Source organism: Vombatus ursinus, unplaced genomic scaffold (assembly GCF_900497805.2).
Source record: "Vombatus ursinus unplaced genomic scaffold, bare-nosed wombat genome assembly UNPS02014863.1, whole genome shotgun sequence".
NCBI lineage: Eukaryota > Metazoa > Chordata > Mammalia > Diprotodontia > Vombatidae > Vombatus > Vombatus ursinus.
This window is the reverse complement of record NW_020954641.1, coordinates 21478094-21498615: the sequence shown is the minus strand read 5'-3', so window position 1 is coordinate 21498615 and position 20522 is coordinate 21478094. Positions and strand designations below refer to the sequence as shown.

General features: G+C 43.9%; 2 protein-coding genes across 3 annotated transcripts in view; one reads left to right on the top strand and one right to left on the bottom strand.

Annotated features, from left to right (window-relative positions):
• Window positions 1–1214, top strand: part of FABP6 (fatty acid binding protein 6) — a 9465-nt gene extending 8251 nt beyond the window's left edge. Inside the window, exon 4 of the mRNA XM_027841664.1 lies at window positions 1130–1214. Within this exon, the coding sequence (XP_027697465.1) occupies window positions 1130–1183 (54 nt within the window). The 3' untranslated portion in view covers window positions 1184–1214. The remainder of the gene's footprint in view (window positions 1–1129) is intronic.
• A 6170-nt stretch (window positions 1215–7384) lies between these two features.
• CCNJL (cyclin J like) overlaps window positions 7385–20522 on the bottom strand; it is a 51509-nt gene continuing 38371 nt past the window's right edge. For both annotated transcript variants that reach the window (XM_027841838.1, XM_027841837.1), the window contains 3 exons: window positions 12977–13276; window positions 10763–10922; window positions 7385–9738 (listed from right to left, as the gene is read on the bottom strand). In XM_027841838.1, the coding sequence (XP_027697639.1) occupies window positions 9303–9738; window positions 10763–10922; window positions 12977–13276 (896 nt within the window). In that variant the 3' untranslated portion in view covers window positions 7385–9302. The remainder of the gene's footprint in view (window positions 9739–10762; window positions 10923–12976; window positions 13277–20522) is intronic.

Below are 20522 nucleotides of genomic sequence, written 5' to 3'. Positions count from 1 at the left end.
TCTCTCTCTCTCTCTCTCTCTCTCTCTTTTTAACCTGGGCCTTGGATTTTCATCAGTATAGGGAACCTTTTTCTGTAACTGGAGAGATGCCTGGGGACACTGAGAGGAAAAGTGACTGGCCCAGGATGGAACAGTCAGTATTGAGACTCTGGGGCTGAACTCTCACCAAGGTGCCATGACCCCATTTATAGAGAAGCAAATTGAGGCTGAGGGAAAGGGACTTGTCCCAAATTCCACAGCTAATAGAGTGGCAAGAGCTAGAACTTGAACTCAGGTCCCTGACTCCAGGCCTAGCACTTCTACTTTCCTGTTTCTCTTCAAGGTCACAAAGACCTTTTGAGGCAGGTAGAGGATCTTAGATTTGGGACTGGAAGGGACATCTAGTTGTGGTCATTCCCATTTGAAACTGAGGCCCAAAGAAGTGACTTACTAAAGATCCCAGAGCTTGATGTTTATCCTGTACATAGCTTGATTTGTATGTATCTATTTGCATCTCATTTCCTCATTAGATTATAAGCTCCTAGAGGGGAAGGACTGTCTTTTGCCACTTTTTGTATTCCCAGGGTTTAGCACAGTACCTAGTACATAGTAGGTACTTAAGAAACAGTTATTGAGTGGCCACTACGTGGTGCAGTGCACCACGTGGTGCAGAGCACCAGCCCTGAAGTCAGGTAGGACCTGAGTTCAAATCTGGCCTCAGACCAAACACTTGACACTTACTAGCTATGTGACCTTGGGCAACTCACTTAACCCCAATTGCCTAAAAAAAAGAAGAAGAAGAAGAAGAAGAAACAGTTATTGAATCGAATTGATAAGCAGCAGAGACAGGATTTAGAACCTGGCCTTCTGTCTTTCCTAGTCTTCTCTCGTCCCTTACCCCGTGCTTTCCGGTAGAGATTAGCTTCTGTTTATACTGCCCCAATCTTCCATCTGTTGGTATGCAGTCTCACCCATTGGAATGTGGGCTCCTAGAGTGCAGAAGTCATGTTTTTGCTGTGTGTGTGTGTGTGTGTGTGTGTGTGTGTGTGTGTGTGTGTGTGTTTTAGCACTGTGCCTGGCATGTAGAAAATGCTTAAATGCCTGCTGACTTCACCTCTCTAACCTAACTTCGTCCTTGTTGTTTTTTCAGATTTCCACTAGTGGGGGTGTGACCTACGAACGAATCAGCAAGAAGTTGTCTTAGGCAACCAAAATCCTGGACCCCTCCTTGCAAGGATAGGGAAGAAAACTTAAATAAAGCCAGTTTTAAACACAAACTTATCTAGTGTTTGGAGTCTTGGTCTCAAGAAATCAAGAATTTTTGATGTCTTAAAACATGTTGTTTCTGGGGATTGGGGTTGGACAAGAGGAGGATCTTGGGTTTCTGTGGATTGCATTACAGTGTTGGGACATCTGTCCTAGGACCTCAAAACTCTATAGTCTCCCAGGAAGGATTAAAAGGTAGAGGGAAGGGGGAGGAGGAGGAATCAGGCAGTAGGAGGAAAGTCCTTGCATCCCAGTCTCATCCAGACTGGCATGGGTACTGCCATGTCTAATTCCACAATTAATACTGGTTTTGGTCAAGGCACCCAGGTGGTTTGCATTTTAAAAAGTGTGTTCCTTTGGTGACCCTTGCAAACGAGAATGAATTTATTAATGGGAAAACAGGAGGCAGGGCAGATATACCCAATGAAGCAGAGAAGGGGGGCACTGTAGCTACTGGGAGGGGAAGAGTGAGCAAGAAGCCAGAAGGGGACACAGGAAACAGGTGAGACACACACTCACAGGATCATAGATTTAGCACCAGAAGGGACCTCAGCCCATTTAGGAAGATAGTGGGGCCCAGAGGTGCTAAGTATTTTGCATAAGATCTTGCAGAAGCAGGATTTGAACCCTGACCCTTTGACTCTAAATCCATCGCTCTTTCTTTTGTCCCATGAAACTCTGCCAAGTGGATTCACTCCACCCTCCCAGGGCAGACAGTCATGAAGCATTTATTAATGTGCACTCCTGTGTGCCAGGCATTGTACTAAATGCTGGGGCTACAAATAAAAACAGAAAAAAGACTATACATACAAGGGGACACAGTGGATAGAGTACCAGGCCTGGAGTCAAGAGGACCTGAATTTAAATCCATCCTCAGACATTTACTAGCCGGCTGATCCTGGGCAAGTCATTTCACCCTCTTTGCCTCAGTTTTCTCATCTGTAAAGATGAGCTGGAGAAGGATATAGCAAACCACTCCAGTATCTCTGCCAAGAAAACTCCAATTGTAGTTGACTTAACAACACATGAAAGGACACTGAAAGGCTAAGGAGCGGGGTGGGGAGGAGAGACAAGGAAGGGCATGGTGGTTAAGTTCTGAGGGAAGGTTGATGTGGACCCTTCCCCCAAACGGAGATTTCTGGAAGATCTCATCCACGGGAGAATTGCCTGCAGGCTCCAGGAATGCTTTCCTGTCTTTCCCTGAGACTACATGCTAGGCTGGATGGGTCCTAAGAAACTGACTCAGGAAACCTAGTTTTAAGTCCTGGATGTACCCATTACTTTGGTACTATGACCAAATGATCTCACCTCTCTATCCCTCAATTTTCTCATCTGTAAAATGGGGGAATAATAGTATTTCCTTATCTGTCTGCTTGGGAGTGAGCATGGTATGTAGAGAAAGAAGGCTGGTGTTAAAGGGAGACTTGAGTTCAAGTTCTACCTCTCTAGCTGGGTGACCAAAGATAAGTGTGCCAATTTTGTTGCTTAGTCATCTTTTTTAGTTGTGTCTGACTCTTCGTGACACCATCTGGGGTTTTCTTGGCAAAGAGTGATTTGCCATTTCCTTCTCCAGTTCATTTTACAAATGAGGAAACTGAGGCAAACAGAGTTAAGTGACTTGTCTAGGGCCACACAGCTAAGCATCTGAGGCCAAGTTTAAACTAAGGAAATAGAGTCTTCTGGACTCCAGGCTACCTAACTGCTGTGAGTGCCCTGGACAGCTCCCGAATTTCTAGTCTTCAGGATTACCTCATTTGGTCCTCACCACAACTCAGTGAGGTGGGTGCTATTATCTCCATTTTAGATAAGGAAATTGAGGCTGACAGGTTAAATGACTTGCCCAATGTCATACAGCTTGTGTCTGAGGCAGAATTTGGCCTACTTCCCCCACCTCTCTGCTTCAGATGTTAAATCAGATGAGTTATCTTCTGCCTCTAAGGAGGGAATTTCCTATTCTGGTATGCAGATATGATAACGTGACCATGTTTTATACGCTTTGTAAATACAAGGGATAATGTTCTTGTGTGTTCAGCCTTGGCTCCAGACAGATTTCTAACGTCCTCTGCTACCTGGCCATTAGCCCCCTACCCCTCATCTTGATGACTGCTACAATTCTGGCTCATTTCTGAGAGAATAGTCCTTCCTACCACCTTTCAAGTTCATCCTTCTACCAAGACTTATTGCTAATTAAGTGACCTAGGTAGGCATTAAATTAAACCAGCAGTATTGTTCTTCCCCCTCCAGATTGAATAATTACTTATAATGAGCTTGGATAATAAGTCTCTAAATAACAGAGAGTTAGCTGTAATTAGGCTGAAAAACTCAAATTTACTTCTTTGGAACAAGGGCAAATACAAACTGCAGGGTTGAAATTTATCAACTTTCTCTCTCCACCCAACTTCTGTCCCCACCCCCCATTCACAATCCTACCCCTCTTTAGTAGGGCTAGGAGACTTCATCAGCCTCCCAAAATATACAATGCTCAGAAAATCCTTTTGTGAGGAACTCAGGTGATCATGGGCAAGTTATTTCATCTGATACTTGTTTTGTCAACTGCAAAACAGCTGCGTATTTTGAAAGCTTATTGTATGAATGAAATACAAGATGTGATAAAAAAGGGATCTACCTTATTTAATCAAATCACTCTCAAGCTCAAGACCCTCCTGTGGCTCCCTATTGCCTATCACAACAAATTTAAAGTCTATTAACTATCATATTCTTCAACTGCACCCTTAAATGATATCTCCCAGAACACATCTTTTCTCCAGCCAAACTGATCTTAGATACTGATACTCCCTCCATGACCACCAGGTGGGGCTCCATTCCCTGTTCCCAATATCTTTGAAACCAACCCTTTGCAGGCAAGGATTTGTTTTTGTTATCAAATGGGAGATTTTTGGGTTGTAGACGTGTTTAAGCTGGTGTGCATAGCTATCCAAGCTAAATGCTTCCAAGTCTGCCCTGCCGACTCTTAACACCCATGAAGAGGAGAGGCACCTTTAGACCTGTTACAATCTCTCCTGGGTTCTATTTTCTCACCTTGGTTGGCCAAGTCCTAACTGATCTCTTTAGTTGCCTTCCAGCATCATGATGCTGTGAGTCCTAAATCACATTAGCAATGTGGCAGTGCCCAGGAAGCTATTTATCTGACTGCTGGTAAGTGTGCTCCTAGGAAATTCATTTCTATTCAGTAAATCAGGAAGGGGGGGGGAAGGGAGGAGGAAGGCATGTTGGAGTTGCATCAAGGTATAAATGGCTTTTAGGTGACGGAGAGTGGGGACACAGCTCATATTGCACTGCACCATTCTCCTTCAATATATTTGGGAAATACTGGGATACAGAACCAAAAAAATTAGAGGAAAAAAAAGGGGGGCATGACGGAACTTTGAAAATTTTTATTAAGTTTTATAAGTACAAAAAATTAGTTGGTCAGGAAGTCTGCTTGAACTATCAACAAAAAAATAAATTAAGGCATTAAAACAAATAACTGGCCCTTCTGTAGTTTGCATAAGACTTCACATATATTATCTCACTTAAACCTATAATGGATAGGTATTGTGGCAACTGTGCAGATGAAGAAACTGAGGCTGAGGACAAGGGGTCACAAAGCTGAGTAGCTGGATTTGAACCCAGGTCTTGACTGATACTCAATATTCTATCCACAATTCCACTCTACAAAGTTCCCCAAGAAATGCTATGTACAAACAGTGGCTTCAACAGCTGATATTGTTTTAATGAATACCTTAACCAGTGCTTATAATTAAGTGGGTGGTGATATGCAAACTTGGTGCTGTTGAAACCGTTTTAAGTGTGTGTGGGAAAGCTTCTTTTGCTAAATTGTTCTCCCTGGAAATCCCATTAACAACGAGTGATTACATCAGCAGAGTCCATTGTATTTTCCTTAGTAACTTTTTCAGACACCTTTCCTGGGCTCTCAGAAGCCTCTTCAAGGAGGATCAGTAAGTCAGCAAACATGTATTTTGACGGAGGACCGACTTGCTCCAAGGGTTGATTCTTTATCCTGCTGGAGTTTGGGAGACCATGGATTCCCAAGTGACCCAGGCAGGAAGTCTGAGGCAACAAGGGGGTGGCTGCTTATGCAGAAGGCGAGAGGGATCATCAGATTTGGACCAGGAAAGAACTCATCTAGTCCAATCTCCTCACTTAAGAGATGTGAAAACCAAGGACCAGAAAAGTGAATGGCCTTGCCCAGTCTGTTTTTTTTCTTTTTTAAAGACATTACCCCAACTCTGTCTAGATTGTACTCTCCTCAGTGATTTGGGTGTTGGGCTGTCTCCTTGCACAATTGCACAAGCTAAGGTGTTGTTTCCCTAGCAGGGTAGACCCAACCCTCAGGGCTCACCTGAGCTCAGCATGATGGAGGGATGAGGGATGGGGTGGAAAAGAGCACAGGGCTACTTGTATGACTTTGGACCTTGATTTTCCTCTTGGGGCGAAGTTCCTCATCTGTAAAATCAGATTCTTGTACTAGATCCCCAACTGGACTAGACAGGATCACTTTAGGTCCCTACCAGCACCAGCATTCTATGCTATAGTGATTCTAAGCACCAGGAGGCTGAAGAGCTTACCTGGTTTATAAGTCTCAGCTGGGCCCTGAATGTGACACAGCATTATGGAAATGGGTTCATGAAAGTAAAGAATTGGCCTTCCTCCTCCCTTCCCCTCTCCCCTTCCTGATTTACTGAATAGTAATGGATTTCCTGGGAACACACTTACCAGCAGTCAGATAAATAGCTTCCTGGGCACTGGCACATTGCTAATGTGATTTAGGGCTCCATCTGTGGAGCAAACCACCCCCCCGACAAACTCCGCTTCAATGCCCTTTGCAGCAAACTGGCTTTTTCATCTCTGGTCTCAGGGTCTGTTTCCCTTGAGGTCTCTCTGCCTGCATCCACAAAGAATCAGTCTCCCAATAGCCAATTACATGGGCTGTCCATCCTTCCCCAAAGATGGGTAGTGGAGTGTTGCTTTAGGGAATTCTTGGGAATGGAAAGACCTGGCTTCCTCTCAATCTGAGAGTTGAGCACAGCTGCCCACAAACTGAACAGAGCCACTGGGGAGGACTTGTTGGCCATGGTCACTCACCATCCTGGCTGGTATGAGCTACTCATGAAGAGAAAAAGGCAGGAAAGCTGTTCTCCTCCACGGCTGGGTCTAATTGCCCTCAGCACACCTGGCATGACCCAAAGACAGCACTATAGGACCCCATTCATTTGGAACCAGTCAAAGCAGGCTTTGTGATCACTAGACCATTTAAGTGATCTAGGAAAACAGGGTCTGTTAAGTCAGTTAGTATCATAAACAAAGACTAGGGGTAGGTGGGTTAGTTTGAGAAAATAAATTTACTATATCACTCACTTAAAAATTTTTAGCACCCAGTTCTCATATCAATGACGTGCTAATTACAAATGTTGTGTGCCTATTCACATCTTCACAGTCTCAGCTCAAATGACAATTTCTCCAGAGAGCCTTCTCGGATCCTCTCAGTTAACAACTCCTCTTTCCAAGTTCTCAGAGCACATTGTGGCTTTTACACATTTTTCTGTTATTTCTTACACTTTCCAATAAACTCCTTGGGGGCAAGGATCATACCCACATTCACATTCATGCTCTCACCTTTACAGTGCCTCAAACTAAGCAAACACTCAGCAGATTGGGTAGTATGGGAAGGGAGGACCAGAAAACGGCAATGAGAAGTCAGGAAGACCTGGCTTCAAATCTCACCTCAGATACTTACTAGCTGTGTGACCCTGGGAAAATCACTTAACTTCTCTGGGCTTCAGTTCCTCATCTGTAAAATGAGTGTGTTAGATTGGCTTTCTAAGGTCCCTTTCCAGCTCTAATTCCATCATCCTGTGAATGCTTGTTGAACGAGGTAAATACAGAACCCCTTGCTTCATATTGCCCCTGGTAAGCTCCTAGGGTAGATAGCAGCTAACATTGGGGATGAAAACCTTAACTTTGCTTTGCTTCAAGGCCTTTGCTTCAAATACTACCAAAATTCAGTTTGAGACTAATGACTTGGGGTCAACTCTGTGGGAGGGCTCTGCCTCTTAAATGAGTAAGGAAAGAAGTCCAAGAAAAGACTGCACGGAGACCAGACAAGACAAATCAGGTTAGCTGTTTATTGGGGGAGCTTTCCTCCAGGGGCCAGTGGGGGCGGGGGAAGGAAGAGTTTCATCAAATGGAAAAAAAGGTGGGACTGGCTGCTGGGTTCTGCTGTCAGCCCTTAACCCCACACCTGCTGCCCTGAGAGGATGCCCAATAAAATAGTGTAGGAACCAGGCAAAGCTCACAAACTATAAAAACAGGTCAGAAAAAAACCAACACCAAATTTCCCAAGGCTAAATGCTTGATGTTGCATCACTCTAAGGCTTTATTTTGCTTGCTATTTAGGTTTTCATCTGCTCTGCTCGCCTTTAACCTATCTTTTAATAAAAACTTTACCTTTTCTAGGCAAGGAAAGTAAGATCTTCAGATTAGATTGAGACCAACTTGGTGACCCACCAAGGTGGAGGGTAGGTGGGTGGGTGGGTTCTTGCTGTTGTGGTCTTAAAGAAGTTGGAAACAAGTCACAGATTTCTCCTAAAAGTTACTTTAGGAAAGGACCATAATATGGTGCTGGGGGGACAACATTCAACATCCCAAACTCTCCTTTCCCCGCCTTTCTCTCACCGCCCCCCCCCAAAACCCCAAGAACACACTGAGCATGGGCCACACAAGTCAGAGTAAAAAACATATTATTGCACATTGTTTATATTGTCATCCTGAGAGCCCTCTCAATTGTAGACCAGCCCTCTCCAATACTGCCTTTCAATCTGACCAATCTGACATCAAATGTCCTGACAGCGTTCATCCCCTCACGTAAACACACCTCTGCATTTTTACAAATGCTCCACCTCTTGCCTTCATACAAACAAAAACCTAGACCAGCTTCTCATCCCACACAGAGAGGGGAGGAAAAACAAAATGACCCTAAACTGTCGCCTACTCTTGGAAGATCTTATCTAGGGGCTAGTTATAGGGGGAAACTCCACTAGGGAACACAGTTTCAAAAAAGTCTAGGGGCCATCTAGAACTACAAAAGGCTTAGAAAATGACCTCTGTTAATTATTCTTCTTCCTTCCGACAAAAAGAAAATCTAGCTATCAGCTTTTAGTAAGCAGGCCACAAGATAGTCCAACTTAGAACACTTTAGCATTATGGGCAGTGCATCACTCACAGACAAAACATTTTTTTTTCCTAAGGAACCTTCAAGTAACATTAAATCCCTGATATAATTTGTAAACAAGACATCTTACTGAGTGAAAAAGCTAAGTCACTTCAGGAGGCAGCAGCATCTTAAAATACCTACAAGGCAGAGTGACATTTAAGGTTTAAAAAAAAAAGTTTAAAAAGGGACCCATCCACCCAATCCCAGAAGGCAGGTACTCAGATGTGTTTCTCTATTAAAACAACAATAACAACAAAACAGTGACGAATCTAAACAATAAAATCAAAAAACTAAAACAAACATACATTTGACTTCTAAGCCAAGGAAAAACTGCACCAACGCTTGGCATTTCCCAGAACCAAAAAACTTCCCAGTGTCATTTTACAGTGGGATAGCTGCCATTGATAAGAAATAGACTTTTTAACAATAAAAACAGGAAATATTCTTTGACTAGTAGTCTATCCAGGGTCAGGTAGTCTGGCCGCCAGCCAGATCCTTCTAATTCCCTGGAGTCCCTGCATTGGAAGACAGATGCAAAGCCATCTCTATACAACCAGATTTTCAGAGGGAAGTGTTCTTGGTGAGGTATGTTATTGCATTTTTCCACTTCTCACAGTTTTAAAAAGGGCAAAAGACCCCATGAGCCTGCGCTTCAACAAGGCCCTGGGGAGAAGAGGCCCTGAAAATAACCCAACTGCAGCTGACATCCTAGCATGTCTCGCCCAGCAGCTGGCTGCCTGGTGCAACCATGAGATCCCTCTCGTTTGTTCCTTCTTCTACTTTGGCCTCGACTGCTTAAACACAGTCTTAGGGAGGCTTTACTTTATCTGTCAAAACATCCAGCTGGGAATGAATGATGTCCACTGAAGTAACTACTCCCATAGGCCATGGAGATGCAGGGTTTCGGTTCTGCTCCAATCTGCCTGGGGAGGGGTGCTGGGATGGTGACAGCCTGGACTGCCGAAGGCTGGAGGGCAGAGTAAGGGTGGTAAAGAGAGGGGCCGGTGCTTCCAGAGAGCAAACTCCCAGACTGGTGGGGCTGGAGGGTGTCACGATAGGCTGAGCACAAGTCTTGCACAGGGGCCTGGATGTGGGACAGACTAGCTGCTGGTGGCTGGGGGAGGGGGTGGTGGAAGGCCGGCTGCTGGAATAGCACCTGGGTGGGGGCCTGATGTGTGCTGGGCACCAACACCTGGGGTTGCAGGGCCAGAGGCTGGTTCTTCACTTTGTTAGCATCCTTGAAGTCACTGTCAAAAGCCCTGGAGGGGAAGAACCAAATGAGAGTTAGGCAAAAGTTTGGTGATAAAAGTAATCACTAAATATTTTAAAACTGATTATATGCCCTATAATAATAGCAATTTACATGTATACATTTTTACATCATAAAGCACCTTTCTCATGACAACTCTAGGTGGCAAGAAGTGTAATAATTATTCCCATTTTACAGATAAGGAAAATGAGGCTCAGGTTAAAAAAAAAAAGACAAGTTTTTTTAAAAAAGTTCCTTAATATAATAAAGTTCATAGAGCCAGATCTTCTGACTCCAAGTTTAGTGTGTTACTCTGACATGATGCCTCTCAAGAAGAGAGCTGGCCCTTTGTATAAGCCTGAAAAGAGCAGCTCTCCTCCCCACCACTTGGCACAGTATTATCAGCCTTGTCTAACTGGTCAAGGGTCCAGGAAGCACTAGTCTGTGATTGTACAGTCAAGGGGGCTGTGGATGTGGTGGGTGTCACGAATACCTACTCATTCTAGTGCTTTCTCTCAAGCCCACCACTGGTCCTATGGTTTGTGTCTACTTTCAAAGCTAATTGATTGGAGGATTTCTTTTTGAGAGTTTTGCCTTCTCATGCCTTTTAAGTAGCTTCAGTGATTTTTCTGATCATTTGGAGATCAATCACTCACCCACTTAGCCAGCAAGTGTCCCAAGGCCCCTTGAAATGGCATCAAAGACTTAAACATTAACTAATCCGTACATTTATCCTCACCTAAGATGCTGCGTTAATTGACATTTCCATACTAAGTATTTTGCAGAGATGTATTTTGTGCTATTGTGCATATTACACACACAAACACACACACACACACTCACTCACTCCATTCTGAATTGTCCCTGCCTCAAAACATATACTCAAAACTCAAAGATACATACACATCAGGATGGCCTCATTCTAATGGTAAACAGCTACTAGTATGCTAAATTACACACACCAAGCCACAGAACCCCTAGGCCTTGCCATGAAATCTTAACACAGGCATCAAGGGATATGGGGTAAGACTCACAATAGCATGACTTTAACACACGCACTGATCTGCTCCATAGAATAGTGTGATATTCTCTCCAGGTCTCTGGTCCAGGTGGGAGAGAGCTGCAGGCAAATCCTAGAGGCCCCAATGCAAGCTGCAGCTACCATAGATGGTGGGAAGCTGTGAAAAATATGATCTGAAAGAGAAGATTAAGAGAATGATGAAAAATGACTCCATGAGAGTTCTAGCTCCCTTTGTGTCACGTGGCTTCCTTAGGACCAGGTCAATTCAGATCTTCCCACTGAAGGAGCAAGTGAGCAATGGATCTTAACCTGCCCAAAGCCCCAGTTCGTGGCTCCAGGTAGAGCTCCACCCTTCTTGTCCCAGTTCCTCCTCAGTCTCATGATCTCATGAGGTGGGAGCAAACCAGCAAACTGTCTCATACTTGTCACCTAAATCAACCATGAAGTAGTGAAAGCCTCAGAACTGCTTCTTTCCACACCTTTCCCTTCTTTTGGCTTTAGACAAAGGCCTAGGGCAGGAGTGAGGAATCTGCAGCCTGGAGGCCCCATGTGCAGCCTCAAGTTTCTATTCAGTCAAAGTGCCACATGTGGCCTGGAAGGTTCCCCACCCCTGCCCTGGGGCTTTAACGGTCTCTGAACCCCCTCTGCCCAGGCATTTGATTAGAAACAAGCACCATTCCTGAGAAACAAAAGAACTTTGTACTCTTTGAACAATTTCAAGCTCCAATAAGGCAAAGGGAGGAAGAAGTTCTGTTCTTCCTTTGGTTTGAGGAAGGTAAGGCTGGTCTTGGCCTTCGGGTCAGTAACTGAACTGTTTCTTGTCGTCTTAGACTTGTAGAGTGACAGAGCTCTAATGTGTGTTTCTAATATCTAATGTTTGTTTTCTAAACACTGATATCTGAGAAATTGCCTTCTGTGATTCAGTGGGAAGCACCCTTGAGCGAATTTTTTTAATTCCAGTACTGCTCTTATTAGATGTTTGAGGTGCTGCTACCTATTTGGACTGATGCTAGAATAAATATGAAAATATCCATACTATCTGACACAGAGATCCCACTGCTAAGCGTGAACCTTGAGGAGGTTCGACACAATGAAAGGTCCTACATATTCATAGCAGCACCTTTTGTATTAGCAAAGAACTGGGAACAAAGTAGATGGCCGTCTCCTGGGGGAGAGCTAAACAAATTATGGTAGATAAATATAATGCACTCTTACTGTGCTGAAAGCAATGATGAATATGCTGAATTCAGAGAAATATAGGAAGTCTTAATGTGAATTGATGAAGAATCAAGTTAGTGAAACCAGGAAAACAATATACCCAATGATCCCTAAAACAAACGGAAACAAAAAACTGAATGCTATGTGACTATAATGATCAAGCCTGGCCTTGGAGAAGGTGAGAAAATATACTTCTCTCCCCTTCTCTGCAGAGGTAGAAGGCATACAGCTGGAGAACACTGCACACATTGTCACACGTGATTGATGTGTCAGTCAAACTGAACTGATTTTTCTCCCTTACTTTTTCACTCTGTGTTATAAGGGATGGGTCACTGGGAGAGCTGCACTGGAAAAAGAAGGTGATATGGGAAGACTTACATGAACTGATACAAAGTGAAGTAAGCAGAACCAGAAGAACACTGTACAAAGTAACAGCAATATTGTAACGATGATCAACTGTGAAAGACTTAGCTACTCTGATCAAGACAACGACCCACAACAATCCCAAAGGACTCATGATGAAAAATGCTCATCTACCTCCAGAGAGAGAACTGATGAACAAAAGTGATCACATTTTTATAAAGACGCTGCTGTCTCCTGAAGTGATTTGACTAATTTTGTCACTCTCTTGCTTTTGGCCTCTGCTTCAGAATCAGAATCTTAGCTTAGGATTTAGATCTATTCCAACTTTCTCGTTTTATAGATGAGGAAACCAAGACCCAGAAGTGAAGCGGTTTTTGCCCCAAGTCAGCTGGGATCATAAAGTCAGAGATGGAAGAGACTTTAGAGGACACCCCTTTCATTTGAGGTTCAAAGAGCCACGCTGGTGCAGAGTTCTGGGACTCCTTACTTCCATGCTGATTCTTCATTCTACGACTCCTCTTTTTGCCCTAAGCTGATCAATGGCTACCATCTCATGTGGCCTTCATCCACCTCTACCCTGGGACAGAAGCCTTGGGCCAACCCCCTGGCATTCTCCCAGCCCCTGGGTGGGCTCTCATCTCCTTACCTTGTAATGAGACTTCCAGAAAGTAGTGGGCATATTTCTCTAAGAAACCTTTGGTTTTTGAGAAAGAGAAGATAGGCCAATTGTTGCAGAGGTCCTTCTGGCTGAGAGAGAACAAGAGGTAGTAATCCACATAGTGGGCTGGGGTAGGCACGCAGAGGTTCCATCCAAAGGCCTCCAAGAGGAGCAGCTCCGTCTGGAGAAGTTCCTTCTTACTCAGCACCAGCTGGTAGCTGCACAAGAGGCCCAGGCTGTTCATCTGCTCCAGTTTCGGCACTCGGTCCTCCTTCTCTTCAAATTTGCCTGGGGGAGGGAGGAGGTGGAGGGACACAGACAAGAAGGTGTCTGAAACTCTCCCAATAAGACAGATGGAAGACTCATTATGCCCAGAAAGGCCATGAAGTACACAAGGATTTAGGCATGGCTTTAAAGTGGGTTCATGGTGGAGCATGAAGGCCAGGGTAAAAACACGAGGAAGACCTACCTGGGATGTTTGACTGAGAATGCTAGCTAGGAAAACTACTGCTATAAGCTTCCAAAAAGTCCCTATTCTCCCCCCCACCCCAACACATTTCCAGAAACCACAGTAAATGGATATCCTGACTACATATCTGACCTCAGAAGACAAAAATGTGGGAACTGCATGTTACTCTGTGTGTGTATACATACATGCATATACATACAGACACACATATACATAGGTAATTTCCAAAGCAGACCCATCCTGCTTATAACTTCATAAGTATAGAAAACTCCGGGTGAGGAACCTGTTCAATCAATGCAGATCTTCTTGGGCAACTTAATAGTCCTTGAAGGTTGCATGGAACGTCGACTTGCCCAAGGTCACATAGCCAGCACCTGGCAGAGGGAGACCTGAATTCTGGTCTTCCTGATTCCAAGTCTAGCTCTTTACTAGGCCATGCTGCTTATAGTGTTAGTATTATCATCCTGGGCTTACTAATAAGGAAAATGAGGTGGCTTGTCCTGGGGCATCAACTAGTAAGGATGCAAGTGCACAATTTGAACCCAGGGTTCTCTGACCTCCAAATCCAGTTCTCTTTCCACTATTGCACTTGTTCTCAGCCTCTGAGTATAAGAACTTATTCTTGTCAAAAAACTCTGCAGAGTATGACTTCACATGTATAATGGGCATCATATTGCTTGTCTTAATGGGTGGGGAAAGGGCTGGAAGGAGGGAGAGAATTTGGAACTCAACATTTAAAAAAAGAATATTAAACATTAAAAAAAATCTATATCCTCCTCTTCCCCCCACAGTCGTAGTATTTAGTATCTATTGAGAAAATATATAACATAAAGCTAGTATGAATTCAGCAACAGCTTAAGCAGACTTTTAAAAAAAATTATTCTTAAGAACATCTCCCCAACATTTGAAAGACAGTAAGGTACCTAGAAAGGCAGGTAGGTGACTGGGTGGATAGAGTGCCAGGCCTGGAGTTAGGAAGACCTGAGCTCAAATCCGACCTCCAACACTTAGTAGTTGTGTGACCCCAGGCAAGTCACTTAACCCTGTTTGCCTCAGTTTCCTCATATGTCAAATGAGCTGAAGAAGGAAACTACAAACCACTCCATTATCTTTGCCAAGAAAACCCCAAATGGGGTCACAAAAAGTCAGGCACAACTGAACAACAAGGTAGAGAATGCTGAAGTTAGGAAGACCTGAGTTCAAATCAGACACGTCCTAGCTGTGTGACCCTAGGCAAGTCACTTAAAATGTCTGCCTCAGTTTCAACTGTAAAATGGGAATAGTAATAATAGCACCCAAGGATTGTTGTGAGGATCAAACGAGATATTTATAAGGCACATAGCATAGTACCTGGCACGTAGAGGGCACTATGTAACTTAAATGCTTTGCTTATTACCTTCCCTTCCTATATCCAGTAATATAAATGTGCATGAGATTTCTTTCATTCAGTTTATCATAACACTCATATATATATGCAAAATGTTTTACATATAACAACACTGTGAGGAGGGTACAGTTATTATCTCCATTTTACAGATAAGGAAAGTTAAGCACATAGAGAGTAAGTGACTTGCAGGGGCTAAACAGCTAGTAAGTGTTTTCTCAGGCAGGACTCGAATTCAGGTCTTCCTGACTCCAAGTCCAGCCCTCTATCTACCTACTACTCTGCCTCCTAGATAACTTGGGCTATAGATAGAGTGTTTTGCTTATTTATTATACTGAGCCATGTTGTGTATTTTGGAGGTGCTAAAGATTCTTCTCCTACCCATTACACGGTGTAGTCACTGGGCATTAGCAGGGCTGTTTGAGTTTTATCACTTGGGCCTTGGACAAGTCACTTTTTAGGCCTTATTTATCATCTCCATATCATCTTACACGGAGAAATATGTGGTTGTTTGTGTATGATTCTTCCTGACCACATTTGAGTGTTTTTTGGCAAAGACACTGGAGTGGTGTGACATTTCCTTCTCCAGTTCATTTTACAGACGAGTAAACTGAGGCAAACAGGGTTAAATGACTTGCCCAGGCAAGCTAGTCAACATCTGAGGCTGAGTTTGAACTCACCTCTTCCTGACTCCCTGCCTGGCACTCTGTCCACCACTCCACCTAGCTGCCCTCGAGACTGTGTGTATCTTCTCTCAACTATTACCTCTGCATATTTGACTCAAATCAATATTCACCCAGAATTGTTCATCATTACCTCATCTCCCATTGACCGAGGCCCACAACGTCGGTGTCTACTCTTCACTCTCAATCCAAACTTCAAACACGTTGCCAAATCTCGTCCTTACTTCCTTCACATAGGTACCGCTCTGGGCCAGGCCTTCATCACCTCCCACCTGGTTTACTGAAGTAGCCCCCATCTCCTCACCTAGTCTTTCCCCTACTCCAATTATCCTTCATTCTGCTGACAAAGTGAGTTTTCCAAAGAGTAGGTCTAACCATGACACCTGATGGTTCAGTGGGCTCCAGGGGCTCCCCATTACCTCCAAGGTCAAATAGAACCTCCTTTTGGCCATGTGAAGCTCTTCATAACCAAGCCCCTTTCTACCTTTCCAGTTTTCTTATAGATGGATCTACTTGTTGCTTCCTCATGATACTCTGTTTTCCATCTGTGGTCACTGGCTACATCTGACAGAGATTATCTTCTATCCACCTGGTTTTTACACACTGTCTCCTCCATTGCATGCTCTTTAAGGATAGGTTTGCCGCCCCCCACCCCCTTTCTATGTATCCTTAGTACTTAGGACAAGGTAAAATCTTGCTCACTGACTTAAAAAAAAACCCACAAAACTTTTATTTACTTTGTTTTTCATTTAACCTGTATTTATTTTTCTCTCCTCTCTCACCTAATTTAAAAACAAGAAAAAACCTTTGTAACAAATATGCAGTGTCAAAAATTCCCACTGCCCATATTCAAAAACGTGTCCCATTTTGCAACTTGCATCCTTTGGAGGTGGGGAGCACAGTTCAGCCTGAGTCCTCACAATCATGTGAGTCACTGCATTGCTGGCTTACTTCCTCTTCTCCACTCTAGGTGCCTCTAAAACTGGACGGTGCCAGCGGCCTCTCAGGAGGCTTATCTTCCCTCACAGTTCAGCTCAGGTGCCATCAACATCAAGCCAACTGCCCTGAGCCTGCCAAGGGTTAGTTAAGCGCTCTCTCACTCCTCCAATTACCCCACATTTACTTATCTCTGAACATGCTGTCTTCCCCCAATAAAGCAGACGCTCCTCTGAGAACACAGACTGCTTTGTTTTTGTCTTTGCATCACCAGTGGTTAGGAAACACAGCCTGGTGTTGTAACCAGTAGTGCTGGGTGATGGGATCCAATCTAATCCAACCCAATTCAATTTTACAAGCACTTAGGAAAATAATGATAGTAATAATAATAATAACTAAGTAGTACAGTGGATAAAGTGCCAGGCTTGAACTCAGGAAGACTCATCTTCCTGAGTTCAAATCTGGGCCTCAGACATTTAGTAGCTGTGTGACCCTGGGCAAGTCAGTTAACCCTGTTTGCCTCAATTTCCTTATTGTCAAATGAGCTGGAGAAGGAAATGGCAAATCGCTCCAATTTCTCTGCCAAAAGACAAACAAACAAACCAGCCAGGTTGCATAGTGGATAGAGCACTGGCCCTGGAGTCAAGAGAACCTGAGTTCAAATCCAGTCTCAGACCTAGCAGCGTGACCCTGGGCAAGTCACTTAACCCTGCTTGCCTCCCCCTCCAAAAAAAGAAAACCTCAAGTGGAGTCATAAAGAGTTGGACATGATTGAAAATGACTTAACCACAACAACAAACATTATGTGCTAAATTCTTTACAATTATCATAATCATCATCATCATCATCATCATCATCATTCTAATAGCTAACTATGAATTCATATAGAGTTTACTATGTGCCAGGCATTGTGCAAAGTGCTTTACTATCATTATCTCATTTGATCCTCACAACAGCCCAGGGAGGTAGGTGTCATTATTATCCCCATTTTACAGGTAACGAAACCGAGGCAAACTGAAGTCAAGTGACTTGCCCAGGGTCATACAGCTAGTAATTATCTGAGGCTAAATCTGAATTCAGGTCTTCCTGACACTAGGACCAGTGATCTGTGCACTGTTCCAGGCAAATTGTCCCTGACCTATAAAAGAGTTTACATATTCTCAAGAAGCGGGATATAAATAACAAGTATATGCAGGGAGAGATCTCCAATCACCAGGAGGAATGAAAGAAAGGATTCCCTTGGGAAGCTGAGCCTTGAAGAGTGGTCCCACTACCAAAAGGTGGTGGTGAGGAGGGAATGCATTCCTGGCAGGAGGAACAGCCTGTACAAAGGGCCCGAGGCAAGAGATAGAGGAATAGGGGGAGGGATCAGGGAATCTCAAGTGGGGCTCTTAGGATGGAAAGTCCTTGAAAGGGGGTGATGCACAATGAACTTCTTTTGCTAAAGCCCACTGGAGGTGGGGTCAAGAACAAGCCATCTACCTTCCAGTGCTCCAGATAGAGCTCTCTAAACGGCCCCTCTTTGGCAACTTGGTAAAAACTGTGGAACCCTTCTCAGAATAGTTGTTGCCTACATTCATAATTGAAGGAAACAATAAATTTTAATTGGAAGTTAGTAAAAATAAAGATGTATTTTTTTCTCCCTCATTTCCCACTCCCTGAAATCTATCCAAGATTTTGAGGTTAAGAATTTCTCTGCTCTCAGACCACAAATCAGAAGACTAGCTGGGGATTTGCAGCAATGACTGATTAAAAAGGCTGGACTTTGGAATGCCCTGATGAAATCACAAGTCCACAGACCAACCCAAACTCTAGATCTTTCCCCAATCCAAAAAAGAAAAAAATCCCCCCAAAACCCAGCACATAACACTCAGAAGGCACTTAATAAGTATCTCACCTTGAATTCAAGGTCTCATTGCATGGGGATAACTCTGGGCTCTCAATGGCTATGACACAGAATTCTTCTACCTAGCTGGCAAGTCCTAATGGGCAGAAAGGCCCAATGACAGACTCTTATTTGTAGACCAAGTATCAGTGAATCAGTGCTTATTTTTTTCATCCACAGCAAATCCTGAAAGCCTACTAAGATGCAGGAGCTGCACCCACAGGTGCAAAATCAAAGATCCGGGAAGCCTGCACAATATACCAACATCCACATGTTAGACACAGCACATATGGGAGTCCCCAATGCCCTTATGGTATCAACAAAGATTAGAAAATGAATAGGGGGTCAAAGTTCTAACAGCTATTTGTCTCCCCTCTGCTTGCTGTTGTTCAGTCGGGTCTGACTTTTTGTGACTTTATGGACCATATTGTCCACGGGGTTTTCTTGGCAAAGATACTGGAGTGGTTTGCCCTTTCCTTCTCCTGTGGATTAAGGCAAACAGAAGTTAAGTGACTTGCCCAACACACAGCTAGTCACACAGCTAGTAAGTGTCTGAGGCTAAATCTGAACTCAGGTCTTCATGACTCCGGGCCCAGTGCTCTATCCACTAAGCCATCTTGCTACCCTTTCCCTTCTTGGCCCTAAGCAATCACTCTGGGGTCAAAGTTCCCATTGCTAACAGTCAATCAAAAGACGGTATCTTTCTTCTTCTCTTACCCTCATCTTCAGGTTGCTACTTACAAATTTAAAGCTGACCCTATAGGTGAAAATTTTAAGGAAGACTTCCTTGTGCTTTATGCTCCTTGTTAATCATTGGCCAATTCTTCATTTCCTTCTTCCAGATATGAGAGAGAACTGCAATGCAAACTAGTTGATATTCCCAAGTAGAAACACAAATCACACTTCACTAATAAGCCTCAGGAAGAGAAAGCAGCTGCTGGCCTCTAATAAAAAGTTCAACCTATTCAGCAATTTCCCATGAACCTAGCCTTTGTGTTTTTTCTCAAACTGGGTAATCATAAGGCCTTGAACTTTTCCGGTGCTTTTAAGGTTGGCACAGTACATTTTTCAGAAACACCTTGTGATGATGGTAGTACAAATAGAATCGTCTACATTTTACAGATGAGCAAACCGAGGCTCTACCAGGTCAGTCTCAAAAGCAGGATTTGAACCCTGAGGCCTTTGACTCATGTCAAGCACTCCATGTACCAAACCATACTAGTAGGATGGAAAGAAAACTGGGCATTATGTGTTCTAGCCCTGCCTGGATTCAATACTATTTACCAGTACCAACTACCAGACCAAAAAAAAAAAAAAAAAGTAGTCTAACTACATCTAACTCAATCACAAAAGAGAATATTTTCCATTTCAAAATTTCCTTAGCTTACCTTCCTTAGCCTTCATCCACAATAAACACTAAATGTACTCCTCCTTCAAATCTGAGAGAAAGGAAGACTGGTACCTAAGTTTTTGCACTTAGTGAGGGGAGCATCTAGTCTAGTTGCCAGGGAAAGTCTCGACATTTAACTATATTATAAGGGCCTGGGGGTGGGAGGGAAGGAGGCCCCCTGTACCTCAGGGAATCCAGAGACATAACATCTGAGCTGGAGGCTGCTAAGCTACCCTATCCCAGGTGGGAGCCAGACCCATGCCTGTTGGCTATAGAGGTAGCAGCTGGGGTCCTGCTGTCCCTCTCTGTTCCCAGCTGTTATCTGGAAGCTCACCCCTTGCCAACCCAGAGCTCATACGATCTTCAATGAAATTAAGATTCAAGGGTCAGGGTATGACTCTGGGAGGCAGTCTGAAGGAACATAAAAATTAGGCCAGAAGTCTCCCCCTAAGAGTTATAAATAAGCTAGCTCTTCCTTGTCTTACTCTGTTCCTCCCCGCCAATTCTGTTCTCAGGAGGCTGACTTTAAACATCAAACAATGTGCTTCCCTTTAAGGGATGCAGTCTGAGCGAGTGCTATAATTAGTTGCTTGGCTTCTGCACGTTCACAGGCATACCACTCTTCCCTCCCCTTCTCTTCCCCCCAGTCACAATCATGAATCAGGGTGAACAGCCCATTGTCCAGGCTGTACAAATCTGACTCAGCTGTCTCTGACTTATCTCCAATCTGCCCAGACACCAGATGCAAGAAAAATTCTTTGGGGGGAGTCACCTACAAACGGGTCTT